This window comes from Aspergillus thermomutatus (genome assembly GCF_002237265.1).
Source record: "Aspergillus thermomutatus strain HMR AF 39 chromosome Unknown NODE_269, whole genome shotgun sequence".
Classification (NCBI taxonomy): domain Eukaryota; kingdom Fungi; phylum Ascomycota; class Eurotiomycetes; order Eurotiales; family Aspergillaceae; genus Aspergillus; species Aspergillus thermomutatus.
In genome coordinates, this window is record NW_020798319.1 from 21,125 (window position 1) to 36,610 (window position 15,486).

Below are 15,486 nucleotides of genomic sequence, written 5' to 3' on the forward strand. Positions count from 1 at the left end.
TTATGATCATTTAAGGAGATTCATTTATGCTACAGCACATCGCTCGATGCCTGCGCCATCAACGACACAACAGCCTCTTCCAAGTCAACCATATCACGCATCACCTATTTCCCAGTCAATACAAACACAGCATAGGCCAACACCTTTGACTATACCGATGTCATCGCACGGATTCACGCCCGGTAATCTGTGCACGCTTCATTTCACTATCTATGATCGTTGCTCATGTGTTTGCAGGCCGCATTACTTTCAAAGACAGCCCGTTCTACACAATCTTGGAGCAGCTCACTCCTACTGTAGAATGCAAAAGTGAGCATTGAATCTACCAGCTGAAGTCACACACCATTCATTCAAGACTGACTTCTTAAGTACGCGAGCAAACGAGGGACAATGTCGAGCTTAAAGTCGTCCTCTCCCCAACTGTAGCTTCAAGGTTGCAAGCTGATCCCAATCTTCGGGTAATGGTTTATTGCGCAGCGGACAGTGGCCTCAATCAATACACCAAGTCTGATATTGCTTTCCCTCACCAAGTTGAGCTCAAAGCGAATTTGGACGAGGTCAAGGCTAATCTGAAAGGCCTCAAGAATAAGCCTGGTACAACGAGGCCCGCCGATGTGACGAATTACATTCGCAAAAAACCTGGGTATCCCAATCATATTGTTATGACTTATGCGCTTACGCAAAAGGCAAGCACTGCAAGCCCACCCTTTCAGTCCCCACACATCCTCTTTCCATTTCATCATGTCAATGCCCATTATGTATTCTTTCTGACTATGTTGTAGAGATTTTTTGTTCTTGTGAATCTAGTCCAGCGCCACCCCATTGAGGACCTTGTCTTGGAATTGAAGACGAGGAAAACGATCACAAAAGAGCAAGTATTACGAGAAAGTATGTACCCTTTTATCCTTCTCATGCATCGAATCCTCTAATGGTTTGTAGTGAAGAATAGAGCGGATGATTCCGACATTGTTGCTACCTCCACTGTCATGTCCTTAAAATGTCCTCTTTCCACGCTGCGGATCGAGGTTCCTTGTCGTACTGTCATCTGCACCCATAACCAGTGTTTTGATGCATCATCGTTCTTACAGTTGCAGGAACAAGCGCCGACATGGTCATGTCCGGTTTGTTCCAAGGCCACGAGCTACGAATCATTGCAAGTTGATCAGTAAGCCGCGCGAACTTTCATCTGCCACATAAATTAAACTAACTGTGAAGATATGTTGATGATATACTTCATTCCACGTCACCGGATGTGGAACAGGTCATTATTGAACCGGATGGGAAGTGGTCGAGTCCAAAGGGGGACGAGTTCAAAGGTGCTGGTGGCGTCACTCCGGCGACAGACGACGAGGACGAGCTGGTCGAGATCAAAGAACCTGGAATTGTGCATGTGAAGCAGGAGTCACTCTCAGCATCAGGCCTCTCCCTAGAGCGGACACCGGCTCAATCACGGGAGCCGTCAGCAACATCATCTGCAGCGCGTCTGTCCACTAACAAACGCTCAGCAGCCCAAGTGATCGATCTGACTGGTAGTGACGATGACGGCGAGCTTTCCCCAGTCAGACCAGCTAAGCGTCTGGCATCAAATGCTCACCACCGGGCTTATTCTCGACCAGAATTTCGTAACTCGTTTAGCAGTGGGCTTGTAAACGGAGGAAATCTCTCCTTTACAAACCAGACTAATCCGAAATCACCTAGACATACTGGTGGTTATGATGCATGATGACATCTAGCGAGGCATATTTGCATGGGGCCATGGCGCAATTGGGTTCAGGCGTTATTGCTGGGCATAGGCTCGTTGGGTGAGTTCCGATGAGGAAGGAGCAACATTAGACTGGTCAAGTGAGCCATGTTAGTTGGTGAGGTAAATAATAGCTCACTACTATTGAATTTGACTCATCTCCCACGTTCATTCACGCTCCCATGGCTCTGAAAATGTCCATGCGAATGCAGGTGCCACGGATGATCCAATCTATATGTAAATCTCACCGTTAATTTTATAGTAATGTTAATTTGTCAGTGCAGTACAATGTATTTGAAGTCCTTGAGTTATTTGAGCATTGTTGTAATCACAGAAGTACTCAAGTCCTGGGGGCGGGTGGCAGAAGTTAGGGAGAAGTGTACGTCAAGGAGTGTCCCAAGTCCAAGCATTCCAAACCACGTTGCGGAGTTCTGAAGTCCACCTCCGCAAATACCCATGACGGATATGCAAAACGAAATTTATCTGAGCTGAGGTTTAGCGTTATCCTACCCTTTTCAGATTGATAATACGCGTTGAAAATCTCGCAGACAATTTCCATACTGACTCATCGTGATGTCGTTTGATGCGTCTGTCTCACCTATCAATAGCTCCGATCCTCATGCTCGCTTCCTGAGTACTTCATGCCTAGACTTTCTTCTGATAGAGCTCGTTCCTATGGCCGAACGCTTAGCGAGGGAATTGGCACTCAATGACAAAGCTTCGGATGATGACGAAATCAGGGAGTCGACTTTCTTTCGACTCGAGTCTATAGGCTACCGAGTTGGTCAAGGACTTGCAGAACGGTAAGTCAGCGACACATTCTGTCTAGTACTTGAGGGATGGAATATGTGTTTGGATGAACATAAAGACTGAGAGGATCTCTCTAAATGGGGCTTGACTGAACGCAAATGCAGCTGACATATACCTCTCGCATCTTCTTACCGGGTAGATTTTCTCGCGATCGCCCTCGTTTCACAGACAATCTCGACGTTATCAAATTTTTGTGCAAGGATCTGTGGACGATTCTTTTCAGGAAACAAGTGGATAATTTGAAAACGAATCATCGGGTTGGTACACGTCAGCGACTTCAGATCAAACTTGTGCGCTTGAGTCCTCACGGATGGAGGCTGATAGTGATATATTTTATCTTTCAGGGTGTCTATGTCCTCACAGATAACTCGTTTCGGCCATTTGCAAGAATGAGCACGGCTTCTCGAAGCGAGGCGACTGCTATGGCGCAAGCGGTGGGCAAGACCCCATATTCCTACATCCATCGCGATCCTAACATTTTAACATGAACCCAGTTTCTCTGGTTTCCATGCGGCGTCATTCGTGGTGCTCTATCGAACATGGGCATTGCCACCACTGTACAAGCTGAAACGTCCGAGCTTCCCGGGGCAACGTTCCAAATCAAAACAGTTCAGCCCAGGCCCTGAACGCTTGGGACCGATATTTTGCCTAGAAGGCGCCAGTACGAAAGAGCAACAAAGACCCCTCTTGTCTCTGTCCCGATGGCAGGCTCAATTATCACTTTTACACAGCAACAGGGGCTCACAATTCCAAGCTAAAAAATAAAAGATTTATTCATTTCTGCATGCATGTCTCTAGGGGCCTGCATTCGCGAACCTAATAATCAACCCCACGGCGACCTCCATCATTCGTCCTCATGAATCTTATGCTTTAAAGCCTATCTTTCCGGGATAGCTTTGATTAGCGAGGTCATTTTCAATTCTCGTGAGCTCTTGGGGGAGGGGAAAAGGCCACCGACAAGTGCACTTCAGGGAAGACAACGATGCGGCTGGCCAATGGGGGTTGAGGTTGTTTGACGGGGATAGGCGCGTTTACTTTGGTGGGGTATTCTTGACGAATTCGATGCCCTTTTCGATGTTGCCCTTAAGGCCCTTGGTGCAAGCCTCAAGGAGCTTCTTTTCCTGCTCGGTAACGCCCTGGAGAACGTTGATGGCTTTCTCCGCGCCATTAGGCTTTTTTGCATTTAGCATATACTAGGAGAAACGGTTTGTGCTGAAGACGGAAAGACTTACTCCGAGTTCGACAAGGGTCGAGAAGAACTCAACACCGGTCTCCTTAGCGATTTCCTCACCACCAGTGACGCCTGGCAAGTAAATGAAAGTGGGTTCGACAATGCCTGACTGGCCCTGCAAAGCCTTAATAACACTTTCGGCGAATCTACTTCGGATTAGCAGAGATACAAACACAGCTCTCGAGAAAGAAAAGGCAGACCTGAATCCAGCATAAGCCATGGACAAGGTGGCGGAGCCGGCGCCATCTTTAGCCTTGACTACCTCATCTCCGCCAAACTGGACCCCTACAGATGAGTCAGTCACAAGTCGCAAACACCTGTAGATATAGTGCAGACACTCACGGTTCACAAGAGCGTCATACTTGTCTGCAGGAATATTCAAGGCTGGGGAAGCCTTGCTAAAGAGGGGGACGATTGTCTCGCCAGAGTGCCCGCCAACAACCGGGATTTGGACCTTGGCTGGGTCCTTCTGGCCGGAATATTCTTGAGTGAAGGTCTCGGCACGGACAACATCCAGAGTGGTGACACCAAAGAGGCGTTTGGGGTCGAAGACACCCTGTTTCTTGAGCACCTCAGCGGCGATTGGGACGGTGGAGTTTACAGGATTCGAGATGATGAGTACAAAAGCCTTAGGGCAGTACTGTGCGATTCCCGTCACCAAGTCGCGGACAATGCCGGCATTCACCTTGAAAAGATCATCACGACTCATTCCAGGCTTGCCTGTTGGGAAGAATTTGAGTCAGACAAAGAGCAGCAGTTATTTTTGTTTCTAGCGAGTAGGAGTACTAACGAGGGATTCCAGCAGGAATGACGACGATATCAGTACCAGTCAATGCATTCTTCAGGCCATCATCTTTGGGAAGGTAGCCGGAGATTTTCTGCATGCGCGAGTCAGGAACGAGGGTTGAGTCACTTGAGTTGATGAGTCTAGGAAGTTGTCACATACAGCAATGGAAGAGATGTGAGACAGATCCGCAGCGACACCGGGAGTGTTGACGACGTCGTAGAGAGCAAGCTCATCAACCAAAGGGCATGCCTTCAACAGAAGAGATAGAGGCTAAAGATGCGACAAGAACAAATATCAGTACGTGACTAGGTAACGGGTGAAGTGACAGAAAATCAGAGGGTACAAACCTGGCCAATGCCACCAGAGGCTCCGAGAACAGCTATTGGGATGAATCAGTAGGATAACTCTTTCGGGAGTCTCTTCAAGAAGCCGATCAGATGCTTACCTGCCTTGACCATGGTGATAAATTAGAGTTTTATGCTTGTTGATTAAGAGGAGTATCTGTATTGCGTGTGAGTAAGACGGACTGACAGAATCGGACCAACGCAAGACTGGGGCAATGATGGTGATGGAAGAACAACAACCGCTTGAGTACGAAAGAAAGAGTGGGGGTGGAGCAGGAGGGATGAAGGGAGCTACCGAGGGGCAGGAGCGTAGGAGGGGGACTAGGGAGGGGTAACGGTAAACCAAACGGGAACAAACAACGCGCCATATTCGGGGTTGGGGAAGGAGATGAACGGGGAAGGCACAAACAAACAGTGAGAGTATAGTAGAAACAAGGGGTATAAGCTGATAGACGGCACTGGACATACATCTCTTGAGGAATTGACGATGACCTGGCAATCTGGCTATAGAAATTGAGATCTAGAATGTGAGACAACTTCTCCGTACAATAATAATGGCATTCGACTAGTTCTTATAGATACAGGAGCACGTACAGCAACGACCAGGTACGTAAGCCAGTATGATACCCATCACTACTGTCTCGGGTAGGTAAGGAAATAATTATGTGTGTCCACCTATTATCCGGTCCATATTATTATGATTATTGCTTTGTTGCTCTCATACCGACTTGTGTTGAGGTGGGGAAGACAGACAACGGCAGATCACATGTGGGGAGAGTATTTAGAGAGAGCTCCCAGAGTTCTACCTACTCCGATGTTAGGTATCTACAGAGTAATCATTGATCTTACAGCTTCCTAGAATCCTAGGTATCCATGTCCCGTATTGTCATGGTACAGGACAGGAAACTTTCCCATGCCTCTTGGTCCATACGTCAGAGTCGACTTGATCCCCTCCTAACGCCCCAGATTCCGGGAAATTTCGTCTGTCTCACGATACGCATCACCGAGGAACCTACCGAATTTGTCAACTGATCCCATTGATCCATCATGAACTCGGGAAAAGGCGGGTGATGAGTGTTACATGCGGCAAAAGGTGAAAGCTCCAAGCTTGTCCCAACAGGTTCTAGAATACGTTTCGGCCCGACAAGCGGCTGCAGTCGTTCAAAATCCGGAACATGTGCCAACTGCTAGTAATGATCATGAATGTAGGAAGTCGAAAAGCAGCAAACAAGGCGAGCTAAATTACGAAACTTTTGGCCTATATCCCGGCAAACCTAATCTGGACTCAACCATTTCTGCACGGCATTTGATTCTCGCTTTCTTTTTCATAGTGCTGAGATTGCTGATGGCCTCGGAAGGACAATACCCGATAACGATATTGCTAAATTACATGGACGCTTTCGCCCTTGACCAGCACGGCTCTATTTCAGTCGACGCGCCGTTCCTTGACCTCTTGTCTTCGGTGTTTTCCTTGCTCTGAGACTTGTATTTACTCCGACTTCTGCTCCGCGGCCTTTCTGGCCTGAGCGCCTCTGAGCTTCTTGGGGGGAGTGTCCTTCTTGGGCTTCTGGGAGCGACGGATGGCGCTCACACGAGCAACGGCGTCTTCACGGAGGTCGGCGCGGTAGCCGTTCTTGGCGGTCTTGCTTGCTACAGCCTTGTAGATCCTGTACCATAGAAGAATATTTCTGATTAGCAAAACCGGCTTGATACAATGCTGTCCGGCAAAGCGGTGAGAAAATAGCTGTTCTGCTTACTTGCGGGTGGAAGCGTTAGGACCCCAGCTGACGCTGACCACGTTCTTTGCGGGCTGCTGAGGGTTGCCAGGCTTCTTGGTGATGACAACAACACCACCGTTTTCAGTGGCCTGCACACCGACGGCCTGTTTATAAGAGTTCAGACACAATTCCTCTCTATTATTGAAGGACTGCGAGTTGATGATGTGTGAAGTACCTTGGTGTTGGCATAGCCAGCATACTATACGCAGTATTGAAGTCAGCGTTTCTAGTGCCATTGAAATCATAATGAATCTTCAAAATCGTACCTTGAAAGACTGCTTGTTCTGCAGGTTCAGGGGATCGCGGGAGAACTGGGAGCCACCACCGGTCCTCCGCTTGACCAGAAAAGCATTCTGGCTGCCTGTTCAGAGCATATGGATCAGCGGAAATTAAGGACATGAATGGACAATATGGGCAGAGCAAAAGACTCAGAAAGTCGGTTACTCTAGAGTAGAAAAGATAGGAAACGGCAACAAGAGGTAAACGTACGAGTGATCTGCCAGACAAGGTCGCTGGAAACGTTCGTTCTTTCGGCGGCCATTGTGAAATGTCTCTTGAAAGCTGATTGAATGGGAACGGATCGAACTCGACGCGAGGCTGATATACTTAATTGCCTGGGATCGTTATTGTGTGCGGCCGTGCCAAGAACAGCAGCCAACAACCTCGCTAAGGAGACCGTTTTCGGCATAGTCTGACCTTCAAGGTTCTGCTGCTTGAATGTGGGACGTTAAGGGAAGAGCCCCAAGGACCTCCCCACACATGCCAGGCTGTTTCCAATCATATCTTGGTGCCGGTGAGCTATCCGTACCTTACGTACTAAGGTACTTTCTCTGCCTTTCTCAGCTTGATATTGATCCGGCTTCAACGCCGTCAAACATAATCTTTTGAGTGCCAACTACCTTTCACCGTCTTCCTGTTCAGATGCTTACTCTGTAGCTGGTTGTGGCAGTATCCTGCCCAGCCAGCATCATACATTACTGGCTTCTACCTGAATGAATCCATGAGGACTTGCCTCACATCACGAATCTCATCTGCCTTGCCGCCAGTATCCGGTACATCCGCTGTAGGAAGTCATAATAACTGACATAGCAACATCAATCTTTCCTCGCTGAAGTGCGCATAATCGCATATACACGATCACTATGGCGTACTATACCCTTTATTTCCTCACCTTTGCTGTCGTGATTTGCGGGACTGGTATGTTTGATGCACAAGCTGTATATCTTGGTTGTAACCCATCTGACGCCCGTTGGCAGCCCTTTATCTCACCCGGTCACGGTGGTTGCCCTTAATCCCAGTCCCAGGTCACCTTTATCATCACCTTCCCTCTAGCTTTGCGGGGGATCTGGAGGCGGGCCTTTCCTCATCGCAGTTCGATATAGCGTCCAACATCGCAGATGGCGACACAAGAGCCGGCTTGGATGACAAAGCGAAACGCGAGGTGCAGAAGATCATGAAGACGCAGAATGTTAACTTCGATGAAGCTCGTCGTATCTACACAGAACGACGATTTGCTACCCACAACATCGGTCCCGACGGCCGGCCCAGGGACCCGAAGTTCGTGTCATTCTCTTAACCACCACTCCTACTCCATTCTTCCAATTCTCTATCGCTCTTCGTGTTGCCTATCGTTTGCACTTTCATTGGGAAATCTGCCTACCTTCCGAAGCACCAGTGGCTCATTCTCTGCTGACCCAACCTTCTTTTGCCCTTCCTCTCATTTCTTTACGTTTATCATGCGTGTCCTTGTTCTCAAGTGCTTCCATTCTTGGGAACACGCAGAAGGAACCACTTCTGAAATAAATTACTTGATGCAATCGAATGACAATATTTGCTATCGCAATCAGAACATGATGGCTATCTTCGTAGTTTGGCCTGTATCGCTAGATGCATCGGAATATGAGCAGTTCACTTCGCAGGTCTCATCTGAATCGAGCACAATTGCAATATATACCCGCCGGTGAATGCTGCCAGTTTGGATAATAATATGCTGCCTCACCGCGAGACTAATGGAAGGAATGTATAATCCTGATCAACCATGTAGTTTCCTTTCCAGTCCAATTTCCACCCAACCCTTTCACATCATTATTAATGGATTAGTTAGCTCAATAGTGTTCTGTGGAGCAAGCTGATCCGCCATGTAGTGGCGTGCTTTAATACACAAGTTTGGGAATCACCTAGACTACATGTTCTCGTCGGATGGTAACGAGGCAAAACTGTGGGGAAAGGCCTTTTTCGTCAAAAGTAATGCATGAGAGATATATTTCCGCATCAATGCACTTGAAAAGGGAAGACGAGTGACTTAAAGCTCAGCGGCCCCCACCATAACCAGGTTGCTGGAAGCCCGGTGGTAATGGAGGTGGAGGGTTAGGGGTTCCCGATGGAGGACCGAAACCTGGTGGCACGAACCCCGGCGGCGGTGCTGCTTGCGGTGGGAATGGTGGCTGTTGGCCGGCATTATTGAAACCAGGGGGGAGAAAAGTCTGAGGGCCACCGTAACCAGCTTGCGAGGGCGGAGGTCTTGCCGGCAAACCGGGGGGCGGATTCGCCAAGGGAGTGGTAGGAGGGAGTTGTCGATTAGGTTGCGGCGGAGGTACGTTCTGGAAGCCCAAGTTAGGCGGCGGTACGCCTCTTCCCGTCGCTAATTCTGGTGGACCAGCGCTTAACGGTTGTGTGCCGTCTCCATTAGCCATCCCAGCGGCCGCCATTGGAGTTCCTGGGTTGGTGAATTGTGGTGGAAGTGGCTGGGTTGGCGGACGAACATTATGCTTGCGAGCCTGCGCAGCCAGCATTCGTTCTGCCTGATCACCGTGCCGTTCGCCTTTGCCGTCTTTCTTATAGGCGTATTGTACGGAAACTTGTTTGTTCATTAGATATTGCCCATTCATGTTGGCAATAGCAGTATCAGAAGACTCGAAGTCGGCAAATGATACGAATCCATAACCCTTGGAAAGGTTGTTATCATCGCGTGCAACCTACAGTTTGTTAGCTTGCTGCAGGGAAGGAAAATTCCTCTATCAGGTAGGAACTTATTGAAGCCTTACCTTTGGAATATTGACGAGAGTTCCGAAGCGACTGAACGTGTCATAGAGGACCTGCTCCGTGACCAAAGGATCAAGGTTTCCGACGAAGAGCTCCGCTCCGATTTCCACGGATTTTTGTTTATCGGCAGATGCCTTGTTGACTCGTATCGGTTTTCCATAGAGGCGAATCCCGTTCATTATGCGCGAAGCATATTCAGCATCCTCCTCGCTTATGAATTCCACAAAGCCGTAACCCTGGTGTGACTGCGTCACTCGATCTTTGGGAAGGTGAACATTAACGATGCGCCCAGCCTGCAGCATCAGCTCCCATACCAGGCTATCGGTAACCCGTTCATCGAGGTTTCCGATGTAAACGGTGGCCTCCTTGTCTTGCTCCCTAGAAATTTAAGAACCTCCTAGTCAGTCTTTTGGTGTGCGTTGTGTCATAAGTAAAAGCGGTTACTCACCAGTGCCTCGCGCCGGACATGTTGCCGACTCTCAATTTGGGTTATCTGACTGTTGCTCTTGGAACCAAATTCTCATTGAGAAAAAATGAAAAAATCGAGGACAGTCTGGACAAATATGATGGGTGTCAAAAGTAACAATGGTTGTGATTTCAGACACGAGCGCGGAACGTGTTGGATGTGGTTTGCAAAAACGGGCATCTACGGATTTGGGGACAGCTTTTTTTGCCTTAAAGTTCCCGGAAAACTCTTGAGCTTCACCTGCTCGTCTCTAACTCCGCCCAGCACTCCGCATTTCATAAACTTCCTGTGCAGTCTCTACTCGCCTTTCCTCGCTCCAAGCTCCCTGAGTGTTGATATAGTTATTTCCCGTTCATTCACCGAAATGGTTCAGTTCTCCGAGGAAACTAAGGTTGGACCTTCGTCAATGGAAAGATTCTCGGCCTATGGCTCTCCTGCTAACCAGACATTTTGATTTCCAGGAGCGTATCTCCAAGGTCATTGACGTCTCGAGAGTCGCTATCCACTAGTAATACACCCTTTTGGCGAGGTTTTCTTTCATTCTGGTGACAGTATTGACGGTTCTCTTTTACGCAGTGGCTATCTGCCTCTGATCATCTATCTGGGTATGGAACTCGACCTTCCACCCCGTTTCAAGTGCATATTCAATCTTATCAAACAAATTGCTCACGACGAGAGACAGGCTACACATACAGCGAACCTAGACCCTCGCTCTTCAAGTATACCACAGCGAAATCTTACTCCTTCGATTCCAGACAGCTGATCCTCCTAACAGGTTGTTTTCGCCTCTCGCTTGAAGAAGATGATGATGATAGGAATTTGGGATCATGAAAATTGGTTTTCAGACTTGAATGGTATTCTTATTATCATACTCGGCGCCTGTTTCTCTTCCGGACACAAAGGGCTGACAGGAGGCAGTGGAGATCCTCGAGCTCTCTTCTTTTCTTTCATACTTCATGTCGATGCCTTGGATATCACATTGACACTCATGTATTTTTAAACTTGTTCCATGTTTGCGAAATGTCCTGCGCTTTTAATAAACTGATGACTTCTTTCCTCGAGAAATGCTATGCCGTTCTAACGTTCATTTGGGCAAAACCAACAACCCGCGGCAAATGGGCTCGTGCTTGAAGGAATGCGGTTCATTTATCACAACTCAAAAAGATTCGTATGTGTATAAAGCTTCGTCGGATCGGACGGTTATCAGACGCTTCGCTCAAGTGTAGAATATCGTTTAACAGTCATTGCCTCGACCTGAACAATTGCGCGGAGTTAAACCGCCTCGCCGGATTGCTGCGCTTATTGCCGAGAAGCAAGAGAAGCAAGACCCGCAAGTTTGTGCAATACTTGCCTTTTCCCGCTGTTTCGAAGATTGGCTCTTCCAAAGTCAGTTCACGCGCCCCCAAAAGATTCCAAAGAATCACACACAACTTTCATGACTAGTAAGGATGGCTTGTCGTCATCCTTTGTGGAGACCATAGCAGGATTTTCGGCGGGAATAGTCTCTACACTCTGTCTCCATCCGCTGGATTTATTGAAGACAAGGTTACAGGGTACGTGATCCGATGTGTATGCTACTTTCCGGGTAGCTGAGAGGACATCTTCATGGAGCTTACGCATGCGTACAATGAGACATAGTCGACCGATCCTCGCCATCTCAACTTGGTGGATCGCTCCGTGTCATCCGTGAGATCTCACGCCGTGAGGGCGGAATCACCGCATTCTACCGAGGGTTAACACCCAACATCATTGGGAATTCCACCAGCTGGGCGCTGTACTTTCTTTGCTATGGGAAGACCAAAGATCTGATGCGGGAGCTTCGCGGCTCTCGAGTGTCGGAGCTCGCCTCGTCGGACTACTTTGTTGCATCGGGACTGGCAGGTATGATCTTCGCCCATCTGCGTTTCGTTGGACCACAATTCTCACGAGACTACATTTGCTGATTGTCGGGGTTTTGCGCTATATCTGCTTTAGGCCTTGCCACATCAGTTTTGACAAATCCTATATGGGTGATCAAAACCCGCATGTTATCCACCGGTTCCAACACCCCCGGAGCTTATGCATCTTTCACCACCGGTGTAGCGCAGATCTATCGCTCAGAGGGTATCCCTGGTTTCTACCGGGGTCTTTTACCCGCTTTATTCGGAGTCAGCCATGGAGCTCTTCAGTTCATGGCGTACGAGAAGTTGAAAGCGTATCGTACAACGATGAGTTCGGCTTCGCGTTCCAGTGGCGATAGCATAGGTTCAGGGGCGACACCAGCACGACAACTGGGGAACTTCGATTTCTTTCTCACCTCAAGCCTTTCAAAGATCTTCGCAGGCTGTGTCACCTATCCATACCAAGTGCTGAGATCTCGTCTGCAGACATATGACGCTCATCTTGTGTATCGGGGTGTTGGTGATGCAATCACGCAGATTTGGGCTCAAGAAGGGTTTGCTGGTTTCTACAAGGGCTTGGGACCGAACCTCCTCCGCGTGTTACCAAGCACATGGGTAACGTTTCTGGTGTATGAAAATACCAAGTCTTGCCTAGTTTAGCATCACGTCACTAGAGGCCGCTACCCACTTGGCGAAGCTCATTTTATTAGCACAGTTCTTCGAATTCTGACAGATGAGACTCTTGGGACAGATGATCGTAAGCAATGGACATTGCCTTAAGAGCGAAAACTCCTCTGGGGACTATTGTCCACCTAAGCATGATGTTGCAATTCGTGTCAGCCCGTGGGGCATGGTTAGGAAATTCTCGAGCCACAAGTGCGCCTATATACTGAAACATGTCTGTTGGTGTTGGTTTTTGTACAAGATTGAGCCTTTCTTTTGTGCAGCCGAAACCACTCCCGCTGTCCGCATGATGCTAACCTCGAGAAACCCTGTAACATACCATCCCCCGGAAACTCCTGAAAACATATGAGCCAGATAGCAAACGAAGGTAAAGAAGTACATCAATAAACTGAGTGGAAGAAGCGCAATTCCAAGACAAACAAAACTTGGTATCTCGAAACAAAGAAAAAGCCCAGAGGGCGAAAAATGATTATGAAGCTGAATAACTGAAATAACACCATTCAATGGCCTCTTCTATCGGTGTAATAGGTCTCCGCGTCTTCTTCTTCTTCTCCGCTGGAACTGCCAGTATAGGCAGACGAGTCTTCACGATTGCCGCGTGACGCCTTGACGTCCTCATCGCTGTCGAGAGACTGCATTCGCATGCATGCGGCAGAATCGTCATTGGATTTGGATGTTGGGGAGATCCTCCGATCCTTGCCACGACCCTTGATGCCTTTGTTGCTGTTTTTATAGAGGGTGGCAAAGTACTCCCAGAGCTGGCGATCGTGTGGGTTCATGAGTTGCCCCTCGGACATTTGAGAAAACTTGAAAGTCAAGCTCCTTAGCGTAGCGGCGTGGAACTTATTTTGGTGCGACTGTCACATTGATTAGCTCAGAGATTGCCTAGGACGAGAGCCACATGTTTTATGAGGTACTATACCTTGAGGTTACCAAGCTGAGTGAACTGTTTTCCACAATCATCGAGTAGACATGTGAAGGGCTTAGCATGTTGGTGAGTGATCTTGTGGGCACGAACGTTGCCTCTTTGGGCAAATCGCTTCTGGCAGATATCACATGAGAAGGGCTTTTCGCCCGTATGGCGTCGTTGGTGTGTCTATTTAGGAGTCATTTTATGTCAGGATGCGATTCCTTCATCATCGGCATGGTGGTTCTCTTGTTGCGTTACCTTGAGATTGCCCAATTGGGAGAAACGCTGTCCGCATGAAGGCTCTTTGCACACCTTACGACGAAATCCAATATCAGAAACTGAGGTTTCTAGGAGTGTGAGTTTCTTGTTGGGTGGCACTTACAAAGGGCTTATCCCCAGTGTGGGCCCTCATGTGAATATCCAAATGAGTCTTCTGAGCAAAGCTCTTCCCACAATTGGGAAGTCTGCATATGTACTTGCGTTTCTTTCCCGGCCGGGGAGCGAGTTCCTCAACCGCCATGTTGCATCGCGGAGTCGACGAGGCCATGGCATAGGTCTGAGAGAAGCCATTCTCACCGCCGTGTGTCAACTGTTGGAGTGATGGTAACGACTGTAGAGCCGACTGTTGAGGGACAGCTTTTGCTTGGATGGCTTTCATAAGGATGTCTACCTCCGTTGAGAACTCAACCTCAGTCGAGCCAGGGCCCTTCTCCTGGCTAGCCCCAGTGACAGGCGGTTGAGACGCTGCAACAGGTCGCGGGGATACGCTCTGTTCCACTTTCGCCAACGGCTCCCTCACAACGCGACTGATGGCGTTCTTCGCTGGGCGGATGTCGGGAATCTGCTGAACTGTTGGCGGTTCGGATGAGAGACGCACTGATGGCGAATTGAGCGATGGATGACCGGTGAGATAGAAGTGTTGATAGCCTGGGAGTTGATGAGGGTGCTGGTTTAGCGTATGACTGAAACCATACGGCGTGGAAGACGATTGGTGATAGGGCAAAGGAAAGGAGGTAGCCGGGTTGTTGTAGTAAGAGAAATTCGATCCAAGGCCCGCGTGCAGCAACCGACGGGGAGCCATTGAACCGATTGCATGGCCGGCGAACTCGTATGAAACTGGGTCTGCTGTTTCCATTGCGTCGTGAGCAAGGTGATAACCTTTGATGTCGTGAGACCCCCAACTCTCTCTATTCCAATATCTATCTCGCTCGGTTTCTCTTGACAGAAGGATGGTGAGGATCTAAGAATCCGAATAGAGGCCTCCTTGACAGCCTCGACTGGTGAGTGAGCACAGTTGGGCACTCGAAGACTTTTGAGATTCAAATTCCTGTTCAGGTCTTCCGTAACTTTTCAATCTCCCCGTGCCAACTTCCACAAATGCAAAGAGGGTCCAGTATAGTCGGGTGGATGAGGTAGGTCAGAGACGCAAAGGGCCTTAAGAACCAGCCTCTGAAGGCAAGCAAGAGAAGAGCATAGGGCAGATGGCCGAAGTACCCACAGTATAAACTGGGGTATAGGTAGGTATATGTGCGCTGGTGCACTGACAGGAACAAGCTTTTTTCTGGGTATTGAGAATGAGAAGACTGAAAAGGCAAATCAATGGATCAATTGACAGCTGTGACAATGTGAACAATGAGGATTTGAAAGAAGATATGGAGTAAGAGAATAAGAAAGAGATCGAGATGATGAGCAAAAGTCCACTTTGATAGTTCTTTTTTTTTTGCTTTTCCAACTCAAGTGTGAGATTTCCTTTATATTGGCCGGTGACCAGTGACCAGTGACTACACTCCTTTCTTCCCCCCTCTTGGGGGGA

General features: G+C 48.5%; 7 protein-coding genes across 7 annotated transcripts; 3 read left to right on the forward strand and 4 right to left on the reverse strand.

Annotated features, from left to right (window-relative positions):
* Positions 1-157: 157 nt before the first annotated feature.
* On the forward strand, positions 158-1,723 carry CDV56_103164 (Siz/PIAS RING finger protein; the record flags this gene model as incomplete). Its single annotated transcript, XM_026756783.1, has 6 exons — positions 158-182; positions 238-309; positions 370-758; positions 813-888; positions 940-1,165; positions 1,216-1,723. The coding sequence occupies 6 exons, from the start codon at positions 158-160 to the stop codon at positions 1,721-1,723; spliced, it is 1,296 nt and encodes a 431-aa protein (XP_026610894.1).
* Positions 1,724-3,582: 1,859 nt separating this feature from the next.
* On the reverse strand, positions 3,583-5,027 carry CDV56_103533 (malate dehydrogenase; the record flags this gene model as incomplete). The annotated part of the gene is made up of 8 exons (XM_026757152.1): positions 3,583-3,723; positions 3,784-3,928; positions 3,983-4,067; positions 4,125-4,502; positions 4,573-4,660; positions 4,729-4,839; positions 4,917-4,948; positions 5,015-5,027. The coding sequence occupies 8 exons, from the start codon at positions 5,025-5,027 to the stop codon at positions 3,583-3,585; spliced, it is 993 nt and encodes a 330-aa protein (XP_026610895.1).
* Positions 5,028-6,402: 1,375 nt separating this feature from the next.
* On the reverse strand, positions 6,403-7,232 carry CDV56_103836 (60S ribosomal protein L28; the record flags this gene model as incomplete). Its single annotated transcript, XM_026757455.1, has 5 exons — positions 6,403-6,580; positions 6,671-6,795; positions 6,867-6,890; positions 6,958-7,052; positions 7,181-7,232. 5 exons carry the CDS (start codon positions 7,230-7,232, stop codon positions 6,403-6,405), a joined length of 474 nt encoding a protein of 157 aa, XP_026610896.1.
* Positions 7,233-7,833: 601 nt separating this feature from the next.
* Positions 7,834-8,267, forward strand: CDV56_103962 (DUF2015 domain-containing protein; the record flags this gene model as incomplete). Its single annotated transcript, XM_026757581.1, has 2 exons — positions 7,834-7,888; positions 7,948-8,267. The coding sequence occupies 2 exons, from the start codon at positions 7,834-7,836 to the stop codon at positions 8,265-8,267; spliced, it is 375 nt and encodes a 124-aa protein (XP_026610897.1).
* A 733-nt stretch (positions 8,268-9,000) lies between these two features.
* Positions 9,001-10,201, reverse strand: SAP49 (U2 snRNP complex subunit HSH49; the record flags this gene model as incomplete). Its single annotated transcript, XM_026757706.1, has 3 exons — positions 9,001-9,666; positions 9,736-10,111; positions 10,182-10,201. 3 exons carry the CDS (start codon positions 10,199-10,201, stop codon positions 9,001-9,003), a joined length of 1,062 nt encoding a protein of 353 aa, XP_026610898.1.
* A 1,433-nt stretch (positions 10,202-11,634) lies between these two features.
* On the forward strand, positions 11,635-12,739 carry CDV56_104347 (putative mitochondrial folate carrier protein Flx1; the record flags this gene model as incomplete). Its single annotated transcript, XM_026757966.1, has 3 exons — positions 11,635-11,752; positions 11,838-12,080; positions 12,174-12,739. The coding sequence occupies 3 exons, from the start codon at positions 11,635-11,637 to the stop codon at positions 12,737-12,739; spliced, it is 927 nt and encodes a 308-aa protein (XP_026610899.1).
* A 524-nt stretch (positions 12,740-13,263) lies between these two features.
* On the reverse strand, positions 13,264-14,808 carry CDV56_104504 (C2H2-type zinc finger protein; the record flags this gene model as incomplete). The annotated part of the gene is made up of 4 exons (XM_026758123.1): positions 13,264-13,620; positions 13,686-13,859; positions 13,932-13,985; positions 14,056-14,808. 4 exons carry the CDS (start codon positions 14,806-14,808, stop codon positions 13,264-13,266), a joined length of 1,338 nt encoding a protein of 445 aa, XP_026610900.1.
* Between the last annotated feature and the right edge of the window lie 678 nt (positions 14,809-15,486).